The following is a 26609-nucleotide window of genomic DNA, read 5'->3' on the forward strand; positions in this document are numbered from 1 at the left end:
GAATCAGATGAGAATCCCCAGAGCAGGGATGGACAAGATCTGAAACTACTTCAAAATTAAAGGAAGGAAGAGAAAAACGCCCAAATCCAGCTCAAAACTTTGTTATTCAAACACCACAGAGGACAGGCACTGATGGCAGAAAAAAATAGGAAGTATCTTCAACCACTACAGATGACCAGTACCAATACCAGATCTCTAGAGTTGTGAAGATAAAAGAACGAAAGGAAGCGGGGTTTGCAGAGTGCCAGAGCTTTGGCTGTGTTTATAAAGCAGACCTAGTCCTGCTCTTGAGAAGCCTACAGCAGTCATCTCATTGGCACCCATTTGGTAGTAGGGTTTAGGGGCAAGGTGGATGTGCTCAACATTAGCATGATGTGAAGACCTAAGAAAAGCAAGACCCCTTTTAACAAACCTTTTGTTGTTGATGCACAGTTCAGGTGTTCTGCCTGTTGCTGTACAAACCATTCTTGCCCATCTTAGAGCTACCAGTGCCGGGTAAGGGAATCCTTTTGACAACTGTTTTTTCCCCCAAAATCTAAAACATCTTTGAAGGTTATTCCTCCTTCCCATGCCTACCAGCATAAGAGCTGACATTTGAAAATGACACAAAATGCCAACTGTATTGTTCCAGCTGAGCTCTGCTCATGCGAGACCAGGCTACGAGGAAGAAAGCGGCTATAATTATGCTTGTGTTTCTTTGGTCCAAGGATGAGCTGCCAAAAGCACGGAGGCAGTACTGGCAGCTAGAAGTCCCTGAGAGGTTGTGACAAGCAAGCTGTGAGACCCCATATGGTGCAAGAACCCACTGCACTATCTAGAGATTCGCCTGTGCGGCTGGTACTGCGATAGAAAGAGCTGCCCCAGCTTTCCGGCTGCCTTGCACAGCCAGAACAGGGGAGATAAGCTGAACTGGAACCCAGGATCTATCCCCAAACTCTGTTCAATGTTGCCAGGCATTTAACATAATGGGTAAAATTAATCATACTTATCTGACATAAGTGGAGTAAAACAAGGAACTAATGCTATTAAGTGAAAATAGAGATTTAAAAAAAACCTGTCATTCAGTGATATGTTTTCTGCTTAGCACCATTCAGAGGAAGTGCACATATGCAGCATTATTAAGAAAATGTAAACAAGACAATGTGAACATTGCTTCACACAGTTGGGTCCCTTTCCTGAAAAAAATCAGTGTGTAACTGTGCACTTAACTGGCATGTTCACTTACTGAGAATACACACTTTTGGCCAGTGTTTCTTGATGGTTGTTTTTTTTTTTTTAATTGCCTTTTGACATACAAAGCTGATTTCAAATCAGATTTACATTTGGCCTCAATGTAATCCAAGATTTCTGTAATCAGCAAAATTAACTGCTTTTATTGACATTCACACTTCTGCAGAGAATTAAGGATTGCAACATTTTTCCATTCCTCTTCCATGATGTATTTCTGAAAAAGTTTTGATTTTTCCTTTGAAATGAACTTCTTAATGAATGTGGTGTACATAGAATGCTATTCAGTAGCCATTTCAGTACAGAATATAAAAGATGATTAAAAAATTGAGGTTCAGACCCTTATTTAAGTTAAACCTGAAGTTAGTTCCTGGTAGAAAAATCAGCAGAAAGCAGAAACCTTCCACAACTAACAACTGAAAAGGAACACCTCAAAATACTTATCTTCAATTGACGCATTGTTCATTCTCGCAGGGTTTTCTTTAAAAGAATTATCCTGGGAATGCCACCAATAGCATTAAGCAATACTTATTTGTGTTGCATCTGGTTTAGCCCTTTATTTATTTATATTTTACCTGAAAATGTTTCTTCTTAAAGACCTTATAACAATGATTTCTGCATTATCATTTTGTTCTCCTCTTTCCTGGATATTAGCCAGGAAAAGGAATTCCCAGTCTGTAACAGACAGATTAGTTCACATGTTTTAATTTGTACACATAGAAAAATGCAGTTTCTGGATCATTGAGGCATATGGATTATGAACAAGACACTCCAAAAATTAACTATCCAGACAGGGATATACTTACAAAAATCTTTTATGCCAAAGTCAGGATTTCACAACATAACATGCTAATGCAAAATCCAGTAGCACCTGAAAGATTAAGGTAGCTGCTGCTATCACTTGCACATACTTGGAAAAGGGTTAAGAAAAAAATAAAAAGTACATTCTCCAGAGAACAGCAAGTGTATTTCAAAATAAAATTTTTGATTTTTCTTTTCTGTTTGGTAATTTTGTTAGTTTTTTTTTTTTTTAATTCTTTTGCCTTTCTTTTCTACAAGACTCCATGCTCACCATAGAACAAGTTATGCGCAATGTGACTGCTCTCCTCTCCTGGGCAAATTCATGTAGGCATTTTCAAGCTGTAGTACTCAAAACTTTTCTGGTATATATGTATTCATCTAAAGATAAAGACAATGCATAATACCTGTCTCTGGGAAAAGTCATGTTTCAAATAGGCAAATTATTATCTTAAAACAAACGTGGAGAGGCTGCAGTAGGTATAGCCACCTAAATATGAACTTCAGATTAAAATTTCTAAACACTCACCTACTGTAAATGAACATTTAAAGTACTCTTAATATTAGGATGTTACTTATATGTGCACGTATGTCCACCTTATGCCATATTTATATTTGATGACTATTTGGGAATTCAAAGGTGCAGCCCTCAGTAATCGTATTATTTAAAAAAGTGAAATGAAGCATATCTACTGTATGAGAAAAGAAATTCTCAAATATCAATTTCCAATTTTAAATTTAATTTCAATAGGAAAATATTAAAAATGTGCACATCTAAATTTTTCCATGTTCTGTATATACATATGTGTGTGTACGTATACATATAAATACTCATGTACCACACATATACACAAAATTTAAGTGGAAATATTTTTGTCCACTATTCTCCCACATGTAAATGACATCATATCTTTAAAAATGTCAATAATAATATCATTAAAAATAATATTACATTTATTCCAGCATCAACTTTCTATTGTTTTTATTCTTTCTTCCTCCTAATTATGCCCACTGAGCACTAGTCGGCCAGATTCTCCGTACACTTTCACAAATGTGATACCAACTGAATGTTACTGACATCACCAGGGATACATCTGGTTTACAGCAGTGCAAGTGACAGAAGAATCAGGCCCAAATATCCTCAGGTAAATTAAAACCTGGGGGCATCTTCTCACCTGGATCTGATGAAGCTATGCACATCACCATCTAAAATCCACCAAATGAAAAACAGGTAGCTCACCACGAAGTTTTCAACCAGTAGCACGCTGAACCAAACTCCCCCTGCCCCTTCAGTAAATAAAATAGGTGAGAAAATACCCTAAAAATATGGAGAAAACTTAAACATTGTGTACATTTCATACAGTATAATACATGACGGTTTAGCATTTGACCTAAACCATTTTCCTGACTAGTCAGGAGACACCTGATAAATCACTAGTAAAGAAAAAAAAGTATTTTAGAAATAAAGCATGTATTTCTAATATAAATGAGAACCTGTGTGTATTATATGGTATATACATACAGTACACACATAAAAACAAACCTATCTTTTCTAGTTTTGAATAGCAGTCTCTAAGTGGAGAAAATTGTATTATGCAAATTTAATAAGCAGCTAGATTTCATGTTTAACATTCAAATTAATTTGGGGAGCAAACAAAGGTCAGCGCATCTTTCGACTCTGAAGTCTGACACTCATTCATACATTTTTAAAAAGCCCTCTTCAACATTACAAGCATTTTATGGCAAGAATGTACTTTGATGCAAGACACATGACACTTGGCTTACCTTTCAAAGAGTTTTTTTTTAAATAAATCTATTATATAAAGAAATGCGTGTTTGCCAAAAGTCTGTTAAAATTACATCAAAACAACTTTAAAACCTGCTCACTGAGGATAATTGAATTCAATTTCCTGTTTTTAAACATTTAGTTAACAGTTCAAAATATTGCCTGGTGTAGTTTCAATAAAGATGCGATATGAAGACCCATAAAAGAGTAAACATGTCTCCATTTCAATTTGCTATGACAACAAAACTTCTAGAAACAGCCTTCTCGGCTGGACGAGTTCAATGTACGAGTAATCCCTTGCAAAAGCTCTATGCTCTTAATGATGTCTATTATAAACAGTGCTCCCATAAGCCATTATCCACAAAACCTGAAATTCATGTGACATAATGAAAAAGTTGCCTGCAAAACAGGTTAACAGTTAATTGAACATATATATTTGATATTTAATAATGCCAGAAAATAAATCACTGGCTATTTCTTTTTATCTGTGCAAGTCAAATTTTACATTTAAAATTCTTTTTTTTTTTTTCTTGGTGAACTCACCTGCCATCATTGGTTGGCTTCAAAATATATAGTAAAGTGGAAGATAGTATCTCACTGTAATTACATGGAATTCATATGAAAAAGTAAACCTTACACTGGACAATATTGTAGAACACCAGAGTAAACTTCATAAAGAAATACGGTATCTTCCAGTGTAGGTATGTGTGTATATATATATATATATATATATATATATAAAAGTGTGTGTGTAAGTGTGTGTGTGTGTGTGTATGTGTGTATATATATATATATATATATATACACACACACACACACATTTAAAAAAAAAACAAAAAAACAAAAAAAACAACCAACCAACCAACAAATCCCAAAGGAAGAACTTTATACAAGCAGGTATAGTAACTTTGTTTCAATTAAAGATGCAACTCTCTCTCACTCCTGGCAAGAACAAATCGGTAATGGCACTGCTTCTCAACAGTGCAAAGTATCCTGAGAAATTATTAAGATTACAACAAAATACAGGGCTGTCATCACTAAGTTTTTGCACAAAACACAGCAATTAAATATCTTAAATAAATAAAACAGCAGATAACCTATAGTGCGTCTAAAACAAGAAGGGAGGGGATGTGACCTGGGACACTGCTAATTCTTCCATCACTAATAATTAAAAAAGGATTGCATTCAATTACTGTTAATATCTTTCAAGTTATCTATGGCCAATAATGTACACGGAGGTAATTTGTAATTCAAGTTTTTTTGTTTGTTTGTTTTTTTCTTCAACTAGCTACAAGCCGAGTTCTAAATTTTACACTCAAATATGACTCAAATTTAAAACAAGCCCTCTTAGAGGAGCATTTTCTAATTTTGTGCAAGTTTGATGCAGAGCCCAACACAGTCCTATGAAGAGAGACAGTGCATCTTTAAGCTGATTGGCACTGAAATCCCATTTTCTTTAGCTGCATTCTATTAGCTTGGCCAAGTTATCTCGTAATTCTGTTAGTTCAAATATTTTTCCATCAAGAATTTCTAAAAGTGTCTTCAAGTTATTGCGAAAAGCTTCTTGCTCATTCTGACTTTTCTCCAGACGTTGCTCTAGATCAGACAGCTGTCCTTCCAGGTCTTTGTTTCGAATTTCTACTTCCTTCAGAGAAAATACATAATATGTTAATATGTTGTCTATAAACACAAAGCAGACTAACCTTCTGCTGGCATTCATGTGCTATCTTTGTCAATTCTGTTTTTTAAAAGACTTTGTGACCCTTCAAAGTTTCCACTAAACCAAAATCAGAATCCAAATTTTTGTTAGGATTGAATACATACTATCAGAAGCAACTCCTTTCTTCCATCTTTTCATTAATTCATCTAAAGAACAAAAACTTTTGGATACGGATAAAGCTATTTAGTCAGTGACTTGCTCAAGGGTACAGTCTGTACCAAACGGTCTCATAACTCACAAAGATTACTGCTTTACGTGTGAACGAGCACTACCTTAGTACTGTCCCACACTATATGCCTTTTCACACTGAAAATTAAGACTGAAATATAAACTAGCTATACTGATCACAAGGTGAAATCAACTGTAACAAATTTAAAACAGAAAATGCTAGCTGAATATCTTGTCTTGCTGGGACAAGTCCTTCAAATTTTGCCCTCTGCTCTGGAGCACCACTCTGCAATGTCTGCAACAGCTGCTGGAGCACAGAGAGCATGTGAATTATTAGCAAGCTGCCATACATACAAGGAGTTTTAATATAACAGGTGAAAAGATGAAGTAGTAGCACTTAGAAGGTAGCTGATGGGACTTGACACCGAGCAAGTTCTGCTCTCTTTCACGAGGAAGAGAAGCCCACGATCGCTGCGAGTAACAGCACAGCACCACTTTGCCTCATGCCAGCTAGAATGAGAGGGGGAGCTCTGTGCTGGAGCCGCTGACAACTCTGGGTTGCGTATGAAAGAGATGCGAAGTTACAGTTGCTCTAATTTATGCAGGTTGGGTCCCCTCTCTTATGTCAAATTACCAGTATATCTGGTCTGGAATAGCATATTGTTATTTGAGTTTGTCTCATTCATTGTACATTTCTTAATTTCATAATGAATTTCATAATTTCAGTTATGAAAAGCACTTTCAGAGACAGCACAGGGACTGTGCACTTAGTACACCATATACCCTGAGCAATCATTTTCTGGAAAAGTGCATAATAAATTAGTATTTATGTATATTAACATTTTTTAATCACCACTTACCTTTATAGCACCCTTTGTGTCACAAATGACTATTATAAAAGTGTATTTGGAGCTCTTAATGGAGCTCCTATGAGTTTTTACTACAACTTGTTTCATCCAGTCACTAGAGAGGGCTATCTGGCATTCTGCTGCAATCGTTTCCTCCCATTATGACTAACTCTCCTTTCTGCCTTCCCACTCTTCCACTGTTTTTATTATTTTATTCTTCTCTCTTCCTCAAAGCGAAATGCACGTGTTAGTATTTGCACTGGAGTGATCTCAGCTGCATCACATGAGACACCCTGACCCACAGAGAATATGTATTTGGGCAGTCAAGAGTGACAGATACAAAAAGGCAGCTTTGTGCCAAAGTCAGTTGCCTAAATCATATTTCCACTTGTAAGGGGTGAGATGGCAGTGCTGATCTGCTGTTGTACCTCTGGGCAGATGAACAATAAGGCGATATGACCGATGCCCAGTGTCCATCACGGGGGTGAGCTCTGGGACCCTCCCAGGTGGAAAAGGCAGAGAACATCAGGGAAACATAAAAGAGAGCTTAGAACCACAACCCTTGTGAGCTGTGATAAGGCTGGAGCCAGACCTGATTTTCTCCTGCCTATGAACGCTAGTATAGCCAAGGGTTACATCCAAACCAAACTGGAATACTTCATTTGCTTCTTATTTGTAAATGGGCTAGTTAAAAATCACTGAGTTTTGATCACTGGTCTTGAATAGCACAGCTGAAAGCAGGAATTGCCCCTTGCTTCCAAGATCAACAAATTAATTACTTTAACATGGAATAATATAGTTGTGGATGCATTAAAGGAAACTAATTGAAAAAGAAACAATAAAAATTAAAATACATTTACTTACCTAACGAATAACTATCTCACAGTTGCTATAAATGAACAATTATAACTGAGGCCATATCTTCTGTAGGTTCTTCTCCACTGGGCCTACTCCTGCACTCCAAATTGAGTATTAGACAAGCACTAAAATGACTGCACAAAATCAAGATCCACTGTGGCATAATGACTAGTAGAGGACAAAAAAGGAAATTTAGGGTTCTGTCAGCTCTGTAGTAACGAGTCATTCCTTTCTTTGGTCTGACTGCTGTTTTTTCACCTTCCCTCATGCTTCCTGCTTCTCCTGTCAGTACACCTCTTCTACTCACCAACCTGATACATCCTAGGAGTTCTCCTTGCCACTGTTCTTAACCAAGAGATAATTAATTTCCATAAGCAGGGAAGCCAGTGATAAAAGGGATCATTTTGCAACAAATTCTTGGATATGAATGTTTTATTTGATGACACACACACCATCTTGGTTTGAAGAACAGCACATTGACCTGTATCTAGCACTGAACATCTTCCTTCAGGCCCTCCTCAAATGCTTTTAAACTTAGGAATCGTTCTGCTGTGAGGTGCTAGGGTGACAGCACCCAAGTTAAAAAAAAAAAAAAAAAAGAAAGCTTTATTCTAAATGTAGTAACTTCCTTATCCATATCCAGCATAAGGTTTTTACTTCTAACTCTCCATTACTGTTCCTTGTCCTGCATCTTTCAAACTAGAAGAGTTCCTTTCTTTTGTTTAAATTTCCAGCTTGTGTATGCCTGCAGTAGCTTATATTTCATTCTTGACATCCCTTTTCTAATCGATATCCATTTAGTTTCCCAAATATTTCCTCAGATATACTTTCTCCCATACTTCCTCCTGTTTTAGTTTCCTTAATTTCTGCTTAACGTATTTAATGACTTATGGGAAGTAGGACTAACTGAAATATGCCAGAAGCTTTTGCTCCTAACTTCTGGAAAATGCTACTCTCCAACTTCTACATTAGATCCTTACACACATGTATCCTAGATTAGTACTAGGGATCTTTGCAATGGCATTGCATTACAAGTTCATATCCAGTTCATGTGCAGTTTACTATTACAAGTTCTCTGCTTCAAAATTATTACTTTTTGATGGGAAGCAAGGAAGAGCTGTTCATGCAATGTATTCTGTTCCTCTAGTTGTGTCATTTCACTTTATTTGCAATTAATCTCAGCCAATATTCAACTGACTCTTCTGATACATTCAGGGCCTTTAGGAGGTTTATTTTATGCTGTTTTTTTCAAACTTCTCTTACAGCAGGCATAATTTCTTGTATATACATTTCTTGTATATTTTCTTCATTTAGAAAAGACATAAATTAGTAACAAGTTAAGTTTGTTGTTTGCACTGTAATAATCTCTTGTAGAATTCAGTACAAGGATCAGAATAAAATATTTAAACTGTACACAACAGCTATGTTTTGGAATCTGCCATAGTCATAAAGATGTCCTGATTTACTGAGAGTCATACTGATCATGACTCATTGATATGCCTTCTCTACATTGCTAATGAAATCATTAGGTAACAAGGGCCTCAATACTTACCTTCACTGTGATAACATACTGCTCCTCACTGGAATTTACCAATAATGGATTTCTAATTCATTCTCTTATATGAGTGTGTCAGAAATGCAGTACACCTTGACATAATAATTTCTTTGTACAGTGGTTTTCATACAGGTGGAATTCCAAAATGTTTTAGAGTTACATAATCTATTTGCAAATACAAGAGGGAAAAAGTAAAGCACGAGAAAAAAGAGCAGGATGAAGAGATATGGACCCTGGAGACAATCACTCTGAAAACAAATAATGAGTCAACGAAGTGAACAGATGTGGGATGGTTAGTCTAGAGTCACAGAAGAAAACGCTACTGCACTGACATCACAGATGTAGGGTGAAGTGGCTCAGAGAGGCCCAGTGTTATCAAAGCAGAAAGAGTATAGCAGTAAGCAAAGATGCAAGATCTCCTACACTGGCTGCCTCAGCTCAGCAACAAACTTTAAGATGAAGAAAGACAACTTTTAACTTGGATCCTACAACAGCTTTAAACTTTTTTTATATAGAACAATTTTGAGAAATTGATTACTTACAAAGCAACATATGGACAAGTATACATACTATACTTATTTAGTTACTAAGATATAAATATACCCCAAGAAGCCAATGAACTCTATAAAGTATAATTTTTAACAAAGGCTTAGCATTTTCTAATTCTAAAACATCCTTAATCTTTTACTAGTCTCTCATAATTCTGCTCACTAAGGATAGCCGAATCCCAGCTCATTAATACTTTTCTTGTGATCTTATACTGCATTTATTGTATACGCTACTGTTAGATCAATTTCCAACTTTCTTTATAATTCCCTTTCGGAATCTCTCAAATAAGTTCCTTTGCATCTGAAAACTTCCATGCTTAGTCTAAAGCCACCAACAATTTTTAGGAATGTTGGAACAGGCTAGCTCAGATATATTCAAAACGGTCTTTAAAGAAACACCATCATAACATACTTTTCACAAATAATTTGACTTAAGAACATGGAAAAATGATTTACTCATTTTTTCTTATGTGGTTTATTCTGCAGGCTAAAATGAGATTCAAGGAAGTTTGAATTCATATAATCAGTTTCAAAGGAAATCTGCATAATAATTTTTACATTATGGATTGTCTGATGAAATTTGGTTTTAGCATGATTTAGATCAAGCCTTGGAACAGGGCGGGTCATCTTTAAGCACTTTAGATTTCAAACTATTTAATGCCTGAGTTTCTAGCTGTGTCAAAACTCTGAAGTCTGAATGCAGAGTTTAAATCCATCTAAACTTTGGGCCAGCCTCATTCAGAAGGCTGGTGTTTCACAAGGGAGGCATGTCTGCGTTGGCTAGTTAGCCCAGCGACAAAAGGACAGGGGTTCAGCTGAAGCAAGGGAGGGCCTTAGCCACCCATGCATGACTCTAGTTAAGAATTATTGAACCAGGCAGTCTTGCCCTATGGATCCCACAGATTTCAGTAGCAGTTATTATCTGTTTACACTGAGTGAAAACATTTCTATTACAAGGTTACTAAACTGGCAGACTAACAGCCTTTATACTGGGGCTTACTGTAAGCTGATTCACAGAAGTGGAAGGCTGCGTATGCTGTATCTAGTAGGCTAAGGTATCTAGCTTTACACACAGTGAAAAAACAACCCAGAATAACAACAAAAACAAAATGATTCTAAGTAATTCCAAGAAAATGTCAAATTCTGCTTCTGAAGTCTGTACTACACAAGAACACTTTAACCTTTACCTTATCAGCCTATGTTTAAAAGCTAAATACAGACTCATTCCAACATGATGATACAACGCCTGATAGTTCAGTGGCACACCAGACCTGTGGGAAGACACTACTGTGAAAATGAGATCCAAACTGCCCAGAACATGTATTAATGAAGGACATCTGCTAACAAGAGAATATTCTGTGGAATTCTAAATGAGATTTGAAACTCCTCCTGCAAGAAAAAAATATCATCCTGCAGCAGGTGGAAATTTTGGTACAAATACCAGAGGAGAGTCCTGGCCCAATGCTTTGCAACACAATTGAACTTATTTATTTATCTGGCAACATTAGTAAACAGAGTGTAAGTTGCTCATGTGAACTGCTCACTTGCTGATCATTTTTCCCTTCTATCTAAATTAATACAATGTACTGTAGCTCACCTGTAACTTCTGGGTCAACGAATCCCTCTGTGCCTGGAGCTCTCTGGCATTCTCAATTTCTTGTTTCAATCTTTCTATTTCCTGGGGGAGAAGAAACAATCTCTTTACCACCACCTTCTCTGACTTAGGCTCAGTGCAGGTAAGCTGGCTGCTGATGCTTCTCCTGAGCAAACCACTTCAGTGATGCCAAAACTGCCAACTGGCTACTGCCTACCATGGCACAGGGAGTTGAAGCTCTACTCCCCATGTTCTTGCATCTCAGTCCCAAAAGAGCAATTCCAGTGTGAATAAACAATACAGGCAAGTATTTCATTTGCTATAAAAGTCCAAGACTCTCACTCCCCCACAGAAGATCTGAAACATTCTTTTCGTGGAAAATTAAGGGTGCTCATAATTACAGAAACAATTTTATACTTTAAATTCAATTTTAGTCTACCCTTCAGCATCTTCTTCAAGCCAAAAATCCAGTTCTCATCTGTGAGCTGCTTATTATGTCACTAGCAATGGGGCTGAGCATAAAAAAATTGTCGTCTTTGACCATTGATTTCTATAAAAAGAGTCTAAAGAAATGGTACCTTTAATTTAGGAAACAGAAAGAAATAAGGTATAAAAATAACAAAAATACATGAAATAATGAATAATGAAAGACAACTTTGCTTTGCTTACCCTCAAGAGAAAAGAACAAAAACAGCTAATGAAACTAAAAAGTATCAAACTTAAAGCTAATAAATACTTTCCCAAAGAGGGGTATGTTTAACTCCTAGAACTCCTTTCTGAAAGATACCTTTGCATCCAACAGCTCAGCATAATTCAAAAGAGCACCTATATGGGCACCAAAAAGGGCAACCTTAGCACCCGGATACTAATCTCTTAAGTATGATGGAGTTTGGAGAAGGCTTTTCATTTTGGGAGGAAATTCCTTACAATTACTGTGTCTCCTGAATCCTCCTTTGAAACAGCAGCTGAACAACAGCCACTGTTGGAGACAAGAAACAGATACAGACACGCTGCTCATCTGAACAAATATATCAATGCCTACTGTGAATCACAGAAATCTCAAGGAACCTCTTATGACACAGGGCAAACACTGCTTCAAATTCACTCCTTCCACCTCCCTTTTCCGCCGCTACAAAGGCGCAATTCTGTATCATTTTAGGATACAAATCCGCTTTCCCTTAGGACGAATGCCAAAGCAGGTGTTACTCTAATTCCTCATATTTCCTGCTGCTGGTCCAGCCCAAGGCAGATGGCACAATAAACATCATCAAATACAGGATGGGAGGTTGGCATACATTTAAGAAAAGGACTGATCTTAGGGATCTGGGAAGTCAGCTATATTAGTCAGAAATAGTCTGAAAAACAGACTGGCTTGAAAAAGAGATTGATCTATTTCTTGCTGTGAACTCCACTCTCCAGAAAAGGGAAAGATGTGCCTACAACTGCTTCACTTCTTAGTGAATTTGGAATGCATCAGTATGATGAGACCTCTAAAGAAATCATGTGTGTCCCAATGCAGACTTACTTTTGCAAGGAAAGATACTTGGTAAAAGCAAACAGGAAAAAATCATATTTTTTGTTGTTCAGATACCCAACTCTATATTGGACTGATGTAATTATATACAAGGAAAAATATTAACCATTTCAAAGAACTTGAAAAAAATGGATTTTTACTTCATAATATCTATAGGAAATACCGCAGTATTTATCAACTGTCATAAGGTTAATATTGAAAGCCTTTAGCAATGATACACCAGAAAAGGTAAGAATAAATGTTAGCAAATACCTCTTCCTTTTTCTTCAGTGTAGATTCTAATTCCTGTATTGTCTGGTTTAATTCTGTTTTGTGTGTGTGGACTGCATTGGCTTGACTGCTCACACACTCTAGCTCAGTCACCTGTTAAAATAAGGAGAAGCAAGACATACAGAATTCATAGAAAGAATTGCAAGGTACTATTACTTCTTTGCATAAATAGCTGCATTTGAAATATACCATTAATTCTGAGTGACATACATCTATTAAATTGGTGAGGGTGTTTCTATGAAGTTGGCATAAAATTCCCTACCAAATTGTTTTGCATAAAATGGTTGCTATGACTTCCAATGTTTACTGTAATATCCTGGAAACAATATATTTAATATGTTGCAGTTTAAAAGAACATTAATTAAAAGTTATACTTTATGGAAGAAACTGAATTACCATTTCAGAACCAGTAATGTCTAAATGATTAAACACAGATCTGCCAGTCTAACTAACCTCTCCATCTGACACTTTTTAATGTTGCACCATCTTAATCAACTAAGCCACAATGCTCACCCACTTCCTGGCAAGCCAATTAACATTTCACAGCCTCAATTTCTGACTCTGCATCAACAACGTAAGAGCAGATACTTAGCTACCAATGTACAGCTGCCAACTTCTTACTTTCTCTAGTTTCAGATCTCTTCTCTCAGTCACAAAGCCAACAGCTAATGGCACAATTTGGATTTGTACAGTTCCTCTTTATTAGCAGGCAGCATATTATCTCCATCTGCCCTTGGATAAGATAAGATACTTGGCAATGGTATGCTCTTTTTTATTTTTTAATTGAAGAGAATTTAATATGCCTGCTATTCACAGATAAATGGTCATCAAAAAATAGCTTGTGTACCAGTGGAATACAATCCATGCAGCAAGAGTTTATGCAGAAAAATCTTTGTTCATGTACCTCTCAAACTACAGACCAAAATATTAGAGTACTTTCACACTGCATGTCTGCATGGATGTCTGCACCGAAACATTTTTGTTTAATAACAAACTGTCAAAATAGTAAAAATACTACTATTTAAAACCCAATACTTCATTTTTTCCAGAATATATGTGCCTGTCAATCTCAGCAGCATCTGTCTATAGAAACTAACAAATCTGGCCCAAAACTTCTTTGAACAAAATATATTATTGTGCCACCCAGTTCTGCAACCAAAAAACCTTTAGGTCTTCATTTAACTTCTTTAGAGAAGTAGCCCCTAGATGGAGGCAGGGCATATATTCTCCAGGACAATTTTCTTTCTTAGAGAACAAAGAACATCTTGAGGAATCAAGGTTGGTGCCCTCCAGCACTGATGTAGTCCAGCTAGTGAAGCCATTGTGATGACAGTGATTTCAGACTCCAAACTGTTTGTAGGCTCAAAAGGTAAATTATTGAGTGCAGGGAGAAGTGAGGGAAAGCCAAGTTGAAATACAGGAAAATTAAAACAAAATCCCTATCAGCTTCTCCTTTCTGAGAACTTCCCCTCTGTAACAGCCATGACTAGGCTAGTTTCTTCTACTAGAAAACTGTGATTAGACATTTTTGCACATTAGGCTTACAAATGAAGATTACAGCAAATTCTTGGGAGGGATAAGGAGAGTAACTTGCTAAAAAAACCCCAAGAACTATCTTATTTGCTGGAATTGTCCCAAAAGAAATAATATCTGTGCTCATGGCAAAAAAGTAATAGCAGTTAGTTCAGTTTTATATGACACTGAGCATTATTGTTACAGTCTCAGATTATTCTCTCAACTTGTTAAACAAAGACATATCTATTTAGATTCTTTGTGACTGATACCAATAGAAGTATTTCACCACTGTTAATTACACAAACACAAACAAGCAGAATTGCACTACCCAGACTGGGATAAATCTATGGCTAAACAGTGTCTGAACCAACATCTAGACACAACTGGAATCACAGAGTCGCTGAATATTTTAGGCTGAAAGGGAACCATGGAGGTCACCTGGTCCAACCCCCCTCCTCAAAGCAGGGCCAAATTTGAAGTCACATTTGGTTGCTCAGGGTCTTACCCAGTCAAGAATCCTTCATCTTCTTCCAGAGCTGCCACACTCACATGCAGGCCCCTATATTCCTTCTCTGGGCATATGGTGCCTTACAGAAAGCTCTAGTTCATTCCTAAGCCTTACTGGAACTCTCAAACTGGGTTTTCACCCACCTCCATCCCTTCTTGAGTTTAACCTGTTAAACCTTTTCAAGCTCTTCTGCTGAACTGAGTCTTGAATTAGAGGCGGAAGCCCCTGTGAATCCAGAGTTAGTGCTGGAAAACCAGGTTCAAGTCCTCTTCCACCTGTTATGTAAGACAGACTGGAAATGCAAGCATGCTAACCACTGTGCTACACAGTAACCCCCAAGCAGGTCAATCTCTCCGTTAAAGGTATGGCACTCGGCAATACCTGTTGGTCTTACCAAGCATTGGCAGAGCAAATGCTCATTTACACAAAGTGCAATAGCCTCAACAGGATGGACAGGGAAAAGCCAGTCCCCCAGCCACCGCTGTCCTTGTGTCTAGTGTCTGATCCTATCACAGAAGAAGAGCTTGGACCGCACTGCTCTCCACAGAATTTTCCCTGGGCTAGTTCACATGGCAAGGAGGTGGGTACGCTCTCAGTGCAACCCCAGAGTCGGAGGCTGGCAGATTGAACTGGTGTGGATAAGATGTTATTGGTCTCAGCTGCTTGTATCACTATTGGCTGGAAACACGTCCTGCAACAGCCCTGCCAGTTGTGTGGGTCACACAAATTCTCCCCGGTATGCTCTGGGCCATACTAACTCAAGACACCTATTGAAATTGCTGCAGCAAACACAGCTGGTTTTGCTTGAGCAGAGGAGGGAGTGCTCCCACAGGCCTTCATGCCAGCAGAGTAGGGGGCAGCACCCTCTGTCAGAAGGGCAATTAATTATCCACAGCTAAATGGGCTGTAATGTCTTACACTGGTCCAGGTTTTCCCTGGGCAAACATCCACCTCTCACTGCCCATGAAAGAAAATAATGCGCTGTTCAACTATTTTGTTCACTGTTCATTGAATCAGTAACTTGAAAGAAAAAAAAAAAACAATTAAAAACAGGTTTACTTCAACCACAGTCTTATTTAAATGCCCATTCCTACAGAGACCCGAAAAGACTTCAAATATCTTCATGATGTTCTCTTCTTGAACGTACCTATAAAAAAGAAAATTGTATTGTGACCCTTTCAAAAAATCTGTGGACTAAGATGGGCTGGAAAATGATGCAATATAAAGAATATGCAATTGAAAACAGAAGTAACAAAAGATAAAGCTCTAGGCAAAAATCTGGATAGCTTTTACTCGCTCTATTTACTTTGTTTCAAATTGAACTTATTATTCTCATGACCAGCGATCCAAAAATCATTAAAAATAATTGTTTATGTGTTATACACAGAAGGGGGCATAAAAGGAAGCTAAAATGCTTTAGCTGACCCTCCCACCTGCTATTTTCAGGGGCATCTTCTCATTAATTTTTTCATGTTTAAGAGAAAGGCTCAATCAATCATTCAAACATTTGCACAGCAACAGTAAGCAATGTAACTGTGATTAAGCCTTGTTTCCAGTACAGAACTTGGACTGAGAAAACAGTCTTTGAACAATAACTGATTGCAAAGATGAAACTAGGTTCTTCTTTTGTGCTATTATAAGACTGCACTGACTTGCATATCCAAAACACTCAATACTGTGGCTTCATATTTGAGACCAAAAAAAAAGGATAGTGCACTCTGACCCTAGTTCTGTGTTGTTTTTTTTTTTTTTTTTTTTTGCATTTAGTATCCAGGAAAGGATTGTATGAAAGGAAAGAAAGTCTGAAAAGGGTTTTTAGTGACTATTTAATGAGCTAATTCTTCTAGTGTATGGCCATTATTATTTTTAACTACATACTTCAGTGAGAAACGTAAGTCAGTTAAAACAGGACAGTGAGCCAACTTGTTCTGGCAAAGCCTAAAACCTTCTCAGTAGAGGCCATACCAGAATTTTCTGGAATTTTTCATCCAGGGCCAGCAGCCTAGAAATAGAGTCCAGGCAGAAGTTTTCACTGTAGCACGCAGCTAGCATGCACTGAGCTGCTGAGAAGACTGGAGGAGGAGGGAGGCTTTGGGCCATGTAATAGAACTAGAAAGGAAAACAGACTTGATATGAGCTTAAGACAGGGACTGCACAAGAGTTTCAGAAGACTGAAGAATCCTTCAAAGAAAACAAACCAAATCAAAACACAGAGAAACAAAGAGAAGAGATTCTATCAATCCCTGCACAAATGACTGCTTGACAATTGAACAGTTTGGTTAGACAGAGGCAAAAATGGAAATGACAGAAATACGGGCAGGGGTCTCCCTCCCAGAGCAATTACTGCCTCAATGAATCTGAGCTATTTTTGCTGCAGGTTGTTTCATTTTCTCAAACCATATTCTTGAGACCAATCTGTACACTTCTGGTCTCAAACAATAATACATTTTATTTGGTACCTTAAATTCAGTAACAACAGATCATAAATTTTTTGGTAAACTTCATACAGAAATTACTTCAACTACCATAGAAATGCAAAGAAAGACAGGTTAAATTATATTTTCAGCATAGCTTTGGCCTATTCTATAGATATACCTGATGCTGTTAACTCATTGTTTCCCAAAGATATTTTTATCCCTTGTATTTATTGTGGATCACAGTATCAGAGGTCTACTGACTCAGGCTACAGTGCAGAATAGAGAGCTCATGTGTAAGACTAAATATACGTATTAATTATGTGCTTTCAGCTAGTTGAGTTACATCCCTAAATGGATCCTAACTGTGACTGTGATAAAAATATTGCATCAGTAATTCAAGATGTACCCTCTACAAGCCCTTTGCTTTCTACAATGAGAAGAGAAATTATGTTGTGTGGTTCAGCAAATCTAGCAAAAACTGCATAAAGCTTTGTGTGATTTATGCAGAAGAAGCTTCTCAGTTCTTCATGGTGGATAGTAAAGACGCAAGACAGCATGCAAACAAGCTAATCAGAAAAATAATTCCAGTATAACTTTCAAAAATAAAAATCTAGAAAGATTTTTGGTGCTAAGAAATGTGAAAATGCAGGATACAAGGAAAATTGCTTTTCAAGTTCACTGCTGAAGGAACAAAAAGTGCACCATACTATTACTCATATACATCATTTCTGACAGCAAATTAAATATTGTAGTTTTCCAAGATTTACCCATAGATAAATGATAACCTGGGGGTAGGGGCGAGTTTAGTGCATTAATATATTACTTTGTGCATAAATATATTACTTTTTTGAACTGAGAAAACAATTAAAGATTTTGCTGAAAAGGACACATTTTTCTCTGTGGGCACTGATGCCTCAAGCCATGGAAATATCAAAATGTTTTCCACAGTTATTTATTACTACAGAGATGAAAGAGGAATAATCCATCATCTGCTTGATTTCTGTGAAGAAAGCAATGAAAACGCAGTAGGAATATTTGAAAATATACCAAGTACATGAAAAGCAATGGTTTGAGCTTCAGCCATGCATGACTGTGTGCAACTGATAATGCTGATACTAATTTCAGGGGACATCCTTTTGTCTACAATCTAATTACAATGTATTTTTTCTAGGTATTTGACCAGCTCATGAAATACATGCAACAGCAAACATGGTACAGATATGTCATCCTTTAATCTTGAAGACTTAAGTCTCATAATTTCCTCATTCTCCAGCAGGGTTTTAGAATTATAAGAGATATTTCATTCTATCAAGCCTTGACTACAAGAAAATGTTGTGGTGTGCCTGCACAAAATATGTTTTATAATTTGTAGACAGAACGATCTTAAAGATTTCTTAGCTTTCTGAAAAAGATGATGAAGATGGGGATGAAGGACTCTTCAGTGAAAAAAACTCTTTTTCTTTCCCAGAGTGACAGTGGTTTGCTTGTTTTTTCAAATTAGAATCTTGATTATGACACTTTTATATGATACCACATTCAGTGAAGGTGCATTCCCACAAAAACCTGAGGAAAGTCTCAGGTCATAAATGCAAATCTGCTCTAAAAACAAATCAAGGCAAACAGAAAAAGATAGCAAGGACTTGCCTTCAGTTCACCACACTCACAGACAAAACTGAATTCACATTTTGATTTCAGGAAACAAAATTACCATAACCTGATTTACCTGCTTTGTCCAAATAAATACAATCTTTTTAGGAAACAGCATTAGCTAAGGGTTGAATCTTGACAAAGTTTAGACGTAGATTATTCATATCAGGGATCAAGCATACAAAGAAAGCTGAGAATATGTGCTAAGATTTCAGAAATCTTGTCCCAGGAAATGCTCTGATACTCTAACTTCAAGTCTGACAACAGATCCCATTTTAAAAACAATCTGCCTATTATAAAAAAAAAATAGCTTATAATAACTGAAATGTATATTGGGGGAGTAAAAATGTAGATGTGAGAAAAAAACACACATCACTTGAAATAAAATGCTCTTATTTTCCCTCTTGTTTTTCCTTAATGCAAAGGAGGAGGTCAGTCTTCACAATGTTTTCTGTTCTCAAGGATTTTTAAAATATTACTCTAAATTTCTTTTTATTAGAAACTAGTTCCTCTGTGAGAAGGATCAGTATAACAGTCCTAATACAGATAATTACAGCCTGCCCTAAAACATAAAAAAAATTTTTTTAAAGAAAAATCTTACAAAGTCTTACGAAAATAAAAAACAAAGTCACTATTTCCCCACATATCTTCTAAAACCACAACTGAACAGTTAAAACAATTAGCCTTTCCAGATCTTACAGCATTGTTTCTAACTCTAATACTCACCCAGAACATTTCTCTGGAACTTTGGTTGACATTTAACATTACGACCTCACTTATGAAATCACAAGACTGCCTTTGCTTTTTAGGAAGTTTTTAGTGTAATAAGGGTTTACTTGTAAATCCAGATTAATGGACTATATACATAAAAATATGGATTTATTTGTACATAACTCCCATACCTCTTGCTGACTTTGCTAACTGCATTTAAAGATACTTGTTTTCTTTAAGTAGCACAGAAGTAGCCCTGGAAAATAACCATGGTTTTATTTCTTTATGCACATGCATTCTTTAATATCCACTTCAGAATTTCTTTTAGCAGTAGTGAAATCAGGGCCCATTATTTTTCAGGGTTTCTTTTTATGACCACGTAAAATGGCATGATATTTGTTTCATTCACTGAATGAAACAGATGGATGAAGAACCAGAACATAATAGGCTAATTTTGTCTTATTTCCTAGGAAATCATAAAATAACAAGCTAGAATTCAAGAGTTACCTCTCTATTCTTTTAGGAATACCCAAGAGCTTGATCATTTGCCTTCATCTCTTCTTATCTCAGGCTTCTTTTCCTGCAGATGAATGATCTTCAAGGACTGCAGCTCTTTTATTATCCACTGGTGTTATTACTCTGTGCTATTGCCCAGTGTCATAGGATGATTTACTTTAACAGCATGCAAGAAAAAATGCACAATTTTCTTTTTTTACATGACAGAGATGAAACTTTGGGTTACTTTGCATAATTCATATCATCATTCAATCCTTTCCTTTCCACAATATCAGGATTAATGTTAGTGCTGAAGCTATTTCATTTGTCCAAAGTAGCTCACTTCAGGTTTTTTATATCTGTTACTGATCTGTTCTAAACTCATGAATCCCTTTTGACTTCAAAACTCTGCAGGGTGTGTAGGAGTGCTCCCCAACCCCATTTAAGGGAAATCCTTGTTGTTAAGCTGCTTCTGAGCAGATTAGTGGGGAGAAGGCTCAGAGCTCTAAGTTAAGCTCTTGACTGGGCATCATACCTTCCAAAATTATTATCTTTTGTATTTTAGAGGGAAAAATCCATACATTAAGGTAATAATTTTTTGAAAAATGTAATGTGTGACAAAATACCAAAGTGCAGTATTTTTGACTTGAGCTTGCAGTATATCAGAAGAGAGTACAAAACTTTAGTTTATTGAGAACTTTGCACTCAGCCACACTGAATCTGTATTCTATTTCCTCTCAGCTTTAGGCACTACTAATGCAGAGAACAAACAGGAGAAGGAAGACAAAGGCATCAGAGAAAGCAAATAATGTAGGTTAATGTGAATAATTGAAATGATAGATGAGGAAATCTCATACTTAATCAGAAATAGCAGATAATAAATTAAATTAATTTAAAAAATGGAATAAAAACAATCAAAGAGAGAAGCATTTTTGTTTCTGTATTTTAAAAGATGTAAAAATATATAAATAATGTGGCATACAGAAAAACTATTTCAGTCAAATTTGGAAACAATTATAGAATAAAAAAGGTTGGCTTAAAAATAATTTACAACATCTTAAAAAGTAAAGATTACAATGAGTACTGTATGGCCCAAAAGACCCAGATTATCACAGTGAATGAGAACAATGGAAAATAGGAGAAGGGTGAGATATAACTGTAAAATCAAAGGATGTTTATAAATATGACATGACAGAATTCAAACTGCAGAAAAAGGTATAAAAGAACTCAACTAATAAGATATTATTAACAATTAGAAACATATTTCTATATTTATATAAAAAGGAAACTATTTATATAAATAAGGCTATTTCATAAAGTTATTAAATAAAGAGGAAACTAAAGATAAAAAGAGTAAGATAAAGTTTACTAATCAATATGCATTACTTCCCCCCCCACACCACACTTGACATAGAGGATATAAGTCTGCTGTAGCTTGCAGATAAGATGACTCAGGCACCAAAACTTATATACACCTAACATATATATACCTAAAGCACATAAGGAGCAAATACCACAAGTACATTATATACAAACCACATAATATATTATTAAATTGAACTAAACATAGCAAACGGTGGTGGAAGACCTATTCTTCGTTTTGGAACCTTGTCTACTTCCTACAACACTGTGCTTTTATCAAGCAAGTGTATCACTCTGACACACGTCTACATACATTATTCCCCTCCAGTGGGTAAGATGCTGTGAGAGCCAACTTTTGCCTATAAAACAGCAACTAGACTACAATTTAACATGCAAACTCATTTCCAAACTTCCATATCTTCTTTAAATCAATGTTTCTAAGAGTATTTCTAAAAACCTGGTCTATTCAACTTTCCTCAGCAAAGTTTCTTTGGGATCAAACAGCATTTTTCTTCTGAATTGGCAACAGATGCAAGTTGCAGCATGGCAAATTCCAATTAGAATTAGGAAAAAAATCTTTACAGTGAGGGTGGTCAAACACTGGAACGCGTTGCCCAGAGAGGCTGTGGGATCTCCATTTTTTAGGGCTTGTCATGGCCCTGACCAACCTGATCCTACCTTGAAGTTGGATCTAACTTCAAAGTTAGTCCTGCTTTGAGTGGGGGGATTGGAGCAGATAACCTAACCAAAGTCCCCTTCCAAGGTAAGTTTTTCTGTGATTCTGTGAACTAAGGATAGGGTTCATCTTACCTGACTAGAAATCGGGCTACGGGACATGTATTCTTCATGATGTTTTTGTCTCTCCATGAATTATAAAAATAAGATGGCCATCTTATACTAGATATGTAAGTTTTACATAAACTCAGGTGAGATGGATTTCAATTTAAGGAACATTTTTTTGATCAGTTTCAGCTACGTGTTTATATTAAGCTTAACAGATAAACCTAAAAGAATGGTAACACCGTCCAGAGACTTAACACTGCTTGTTACCGCATACACCATAGCCAGCAGTCTCCAGGTCTGCCCTTTTAATAGCACGTTTTCTGCCTGTGTAATGGAGAAGTATCTGACTTGCAGTTTCTTGTTAAAACCAGGGAATATTTCACATTTGAAAGATCAGTCTTGGGTTAGAACAGCTGTGGTATCCCATTATATGGATAACAGATTGACACTGTTTTTTTTTTAACATGATCTGCATACTTTTGCCTAAAGAGTTTGACTCACTGGGTTAGCTAAGTCTATCTTTATCTAAAATCAATTCCAACAGAGGACAGTACTCTTGATGAACTATCCTGTAGTAATCTACAGGCATGCAAAAAGAGTCATAGGCACAGAGCATTACTATCTTGCATGTGAGAAATCAATAAGAGAAAGATTTAATATGAGCATGTAAAAGGTGACCATAACAGCACAACACAGATGATTCCATGTTATAAGACTTTGTGTTTCATCAAAAATAAATAATAGACAATTGTAGGAAATTTGCTAGGCAAAGGTTATGAAAACAATCAGTTATTAATGCACGTAGCCACAAAGACTTGGTTACTTCTTTTGTTAACTGTACTATGAGGTTCAAGCAGAATCTCATTTTAAAACTACCTATATTCATTAATTCTATTTTCCAATAACAGATTTTAAATAAGACAAGAGTAAGAGTGACAGTAACATCATGTAAAAGAGATCTTCTACCATACTGCCATGCCTGTCTTGTCTTTGCAACAAAAGCTGTGAATATATTTTATTTTGAAGAATGCTGTCTTGCTAGGTCTGCACTTCAGTGATGCCTTCTTCACCAGAAAACTTATGCTGGAAGTCAAACCCACCCAGTCTTCTGCACTTTATTAATTAGTAGGTTGTAATTTAATCAATATTAACTACAAATGACAGCACTATCATCTATTCACAAACCTGGAACACTGTGATTAGAATTTCTGCCCTTCCAAAGGAGAAATTTAAATGAGGTAGCAAAGTGAAAATAGCTCTTTATACAAACACACATGACAAGCTTGTGTCTTCCTGGAAATTTTCTGAACAAAAACAGTTTTGTCAGCAACTGCCAATTTCTTGAAATGAAAGAACTTTGCAAAACCCATCAGTTTTAATTACACTTCATGCACTTCATGCATTTCAGCCAGCTAACACACATGCAGTTAGGGCCCCCCAGAAACTGCCATTATTCCCTATCAACTCATCTGGCTGGGACTTCAAGATCCTTGTCTTCAAGTCAGTTAGGTATAGGACAGCCACAACCTGACATTTCCCCAGTTTTCCAGATTCAAGGGAATTCTTGCTACTCTTCCAGACCTCCAGGTAGATGCAGCCTGCTGAATTTCTCATTCTCAGATCACTACAATTCTTGTCTCTGTGACTGCTAACAATCTCCAATTGTAACAATAATATGGATAGGTCCACCACAGGTTTAATAAAACCCTTTGCAATTTGCAGATATGGCTAACTATATTTGCCATACTTTATTTCATATGGGGAGTACAGCATTACCAAATTAAAAGATTTGGCCTATTTGCTACATGCCCTTTTCCCTCTGTCAATATATCCATGAAAGTGGCCTTCATGCAAAAATGTATATGGAGCTTCTGTTTGCTTTTATTTCCTGCTCCATGATATTTTTCTAAGTTAACTGATAGTAACAAAGCTATAATACAGTTCCATCAAAGACAGCTTTCCTCCATACAAATGCTAGTTTTCCCTTCACTTTGCACAAAAAAATGTCCTAGGCCATGATGACAAATTGATATGGATAAAGGTGGATAAATTATACCAATATATAAACAATTACAAGAGAAAAAAGAAGAGAAAAATATCATATACTTGTTTTCCTAATGCAATCTTCAGTCTTGAATAGCTCCTCAAATACTTCTTGCTGCCTCCACTGGACTGTAATTCCTGGTCTGCAATATCACAGCGAAGGGAATGGGACCCTGCCCCTCCTGTATGCATGCAGGGGCGGATCTTTAATTGCATATGGTGAGCTTTATTCTATACTTTTCTTTACGTGCAAGGATGAAGATGAAAGGAAGGTGTTGGTCTTTGGTATATGTGGAAGCTGGAACATGGTTCCTTTAACTTACAGATCTGAGGCCAAGTTTCTGTGGGCTAAAATGCAAAAGGGAGTCAAGTGAAATGCTATAGGGAAGGTCCTGAAGCAGATGTGATGGAGCTCGCACAAAATGAAGAGAGAGCAGCTAGCCAATGTGTCCTAAGTATCATGGCTTATATAACTCCTTCTGCAACAAAAACCTCTGCAGAAAAGAAACTGCTCAAAAGAAAGAGTATTTCCTAACTGAGGAACATTCTTTCAGTAGCTCCTTTCCACCTCCAAGGGACACCCCAGCTACAGCTGCTCTGAAGTTCCACCTGGAGATTTTGTGGGAAAAAAATATAGCTTGGGAAACGAGCAGAGCTCTTCCATCCACCTTTGATTTTGTTCTCTGCAAGCTTTTCCTTCAGCTTACCTAGTCATCAGGCTCCAGGCTGTATCCTTGGTACAAAGATGAGTTTCTAAGTCCTCCGTGTCATGTGGAAGAAAGGATATTCACATGAGGATTTGAGTGTGCTAAGGGGTGACAGGTATCCACACAGAATAGTGATATCTCGAAGGAGTGTCAGCACATTTGGGTGCATTTGCCCATGTGCTTTGTATGAGAATCCTGTGTACATTAAAGCGATCATTAATTTCTCTCTCAAAGATTTACCTAAAGCGCCAACATTAAGCTTATTTGGTTTGCTCCAAAATGAGCATATACAGTTACCAGCACTTCCATGACACGACCTTTAAAGATCCTGGCTGTTTGTCTTTACTTACCCGCTTATGAAGACGTTCTGCTTCTTCCTGATACGCAGCAAGCTGTTGTTTCCATTGTTTTACATTGGCAGTGGACTCCAGCAGGGCTGCTGTGAGCTTAGCATTATTACCCTTGAGTGTGGCCAGTTCTGCCTCCCAATGCTTGCTGATTGTCGAACTGCACAGACAAAATGAGAATGGTCAGAACCCTGCGAATCTCTTTTTTTCTTTAAATGGCTTATAACATTTTTTCAAAATATTCAGGACTAAGAGAATTAAGCAAAAATCCTTTGACTGAAAGTTCAAATGAGAATGTAAGTGCTCAAAAATCAAAACTTTAAATTCAGAAAATACTCATCAAGAGAATTCTTAATATAGGGATATCATTATGTGAAAACAAACTCTACCCTCACAGTTCAACACTGCATTTTATTTTATAAGATGCTATGGTTAATGAAATTCACATCAGCTTCCCAAAAGCAACAGCATCTAATTCTAGAATATGTAAATGATTAGTCATCATTTTAATATACATGTATTGTTAGTACTTTTTTCATCTATTACTTTATGAAATACATTCTAGAAAAAGATTTGTCACCAACCTGATTAAAAAGAACTAATGTAGTGCTTTGGAACTACAGTTTATTTGCCTTAATGCAAGCCTTCTATGCCTGAAATATACTTTCTTTATTAAATACCATATTTAATTGTACTTACAGATTCAAAGACCTTGAATTTCACCACCATAAAACTATCACTGTTGATATGCCTTTCTTCAGCAAGATCAGCAAAGAGACTAAAGATTAAGAAGCACAGAGCTATTACTGCTTTATTGCAAAGAGGGAGCTGAGGCTGGGGTTTACTGGAGTAGCCTATGGAGCAACAATTTATTCCCTGAGCAAAGAAGGGGCTTTAATTTTCACAGCTAATTAGTCTGCCATCATCCACAGTCCCTACTTTGCACACAATATGCAAAGCAAAACCATGTCAAATACATCAGGTGAATGTATTAGTATACAAATAGGTCATTAATGTTTGCTTGTATAATGCCAATAGAATGTGAAGCGCATGCCTTTCTGAAAAACAGAAAATCATTCATTTTGTCTAATTAGATTACTAATAAAGGCATCATTGAAAACTGATGATCTCTAACTCTGGCAAAAATTATTTTGCAATATAAATATTA

General features: G+C 36.6%; 1 protein-coding gene across 3 annotated transcripts in view; it reads right to left on the reverse strand.

The window, feature by feature from the left end:
- Positions 1-1196: 1196 nt before the first annotated feature.
- The window catches only part of HOMER1 (homer scaffold protein 1), a 116009-nt gene continuing 90596 nt past the window's right edge, over positions 1197-26609 (reverse strand). For all 3 annotated transcript variants that reach the window (XM_067315526.1, XM_067315527.1, XM_067315528.1), the window contains 4 exons: positions 25445-25601; positions 12889-12999; positions 11106-11186; positions 1197-5456 (listed from right to left, as the gene is read on the reverse strand). In XM_067315526.1, the coding sequence (XP_067171627.1) occupies positions 5268-5456; positions 11106-11186; positions 12889-12999; positions 25445-25601 (538 nt within the window). In that variant the 3' untranslated portion in view covers positions 1197-5267. The remainder of the gene's footprint in view (positions 5457-11105; positions 11187-12888; positions 13000-25444; positions 25602-26609) is intronic.

This window comes from Apteryx mantelli, chromosome Z (assembly GCF_036417845.1).
Source record: "Apteryx mantelli isolate bAptMan1 chromosome Z, bAptMan1.hap1, whole genome shotgun sequence".
In the NCBI taxonomy this organism is placed as follows: Eukaryota; Metazoa; Chordata; class Aves; order Apterygiformes; family Apterygidae; genus Apteryx; species Apteryx mantelli.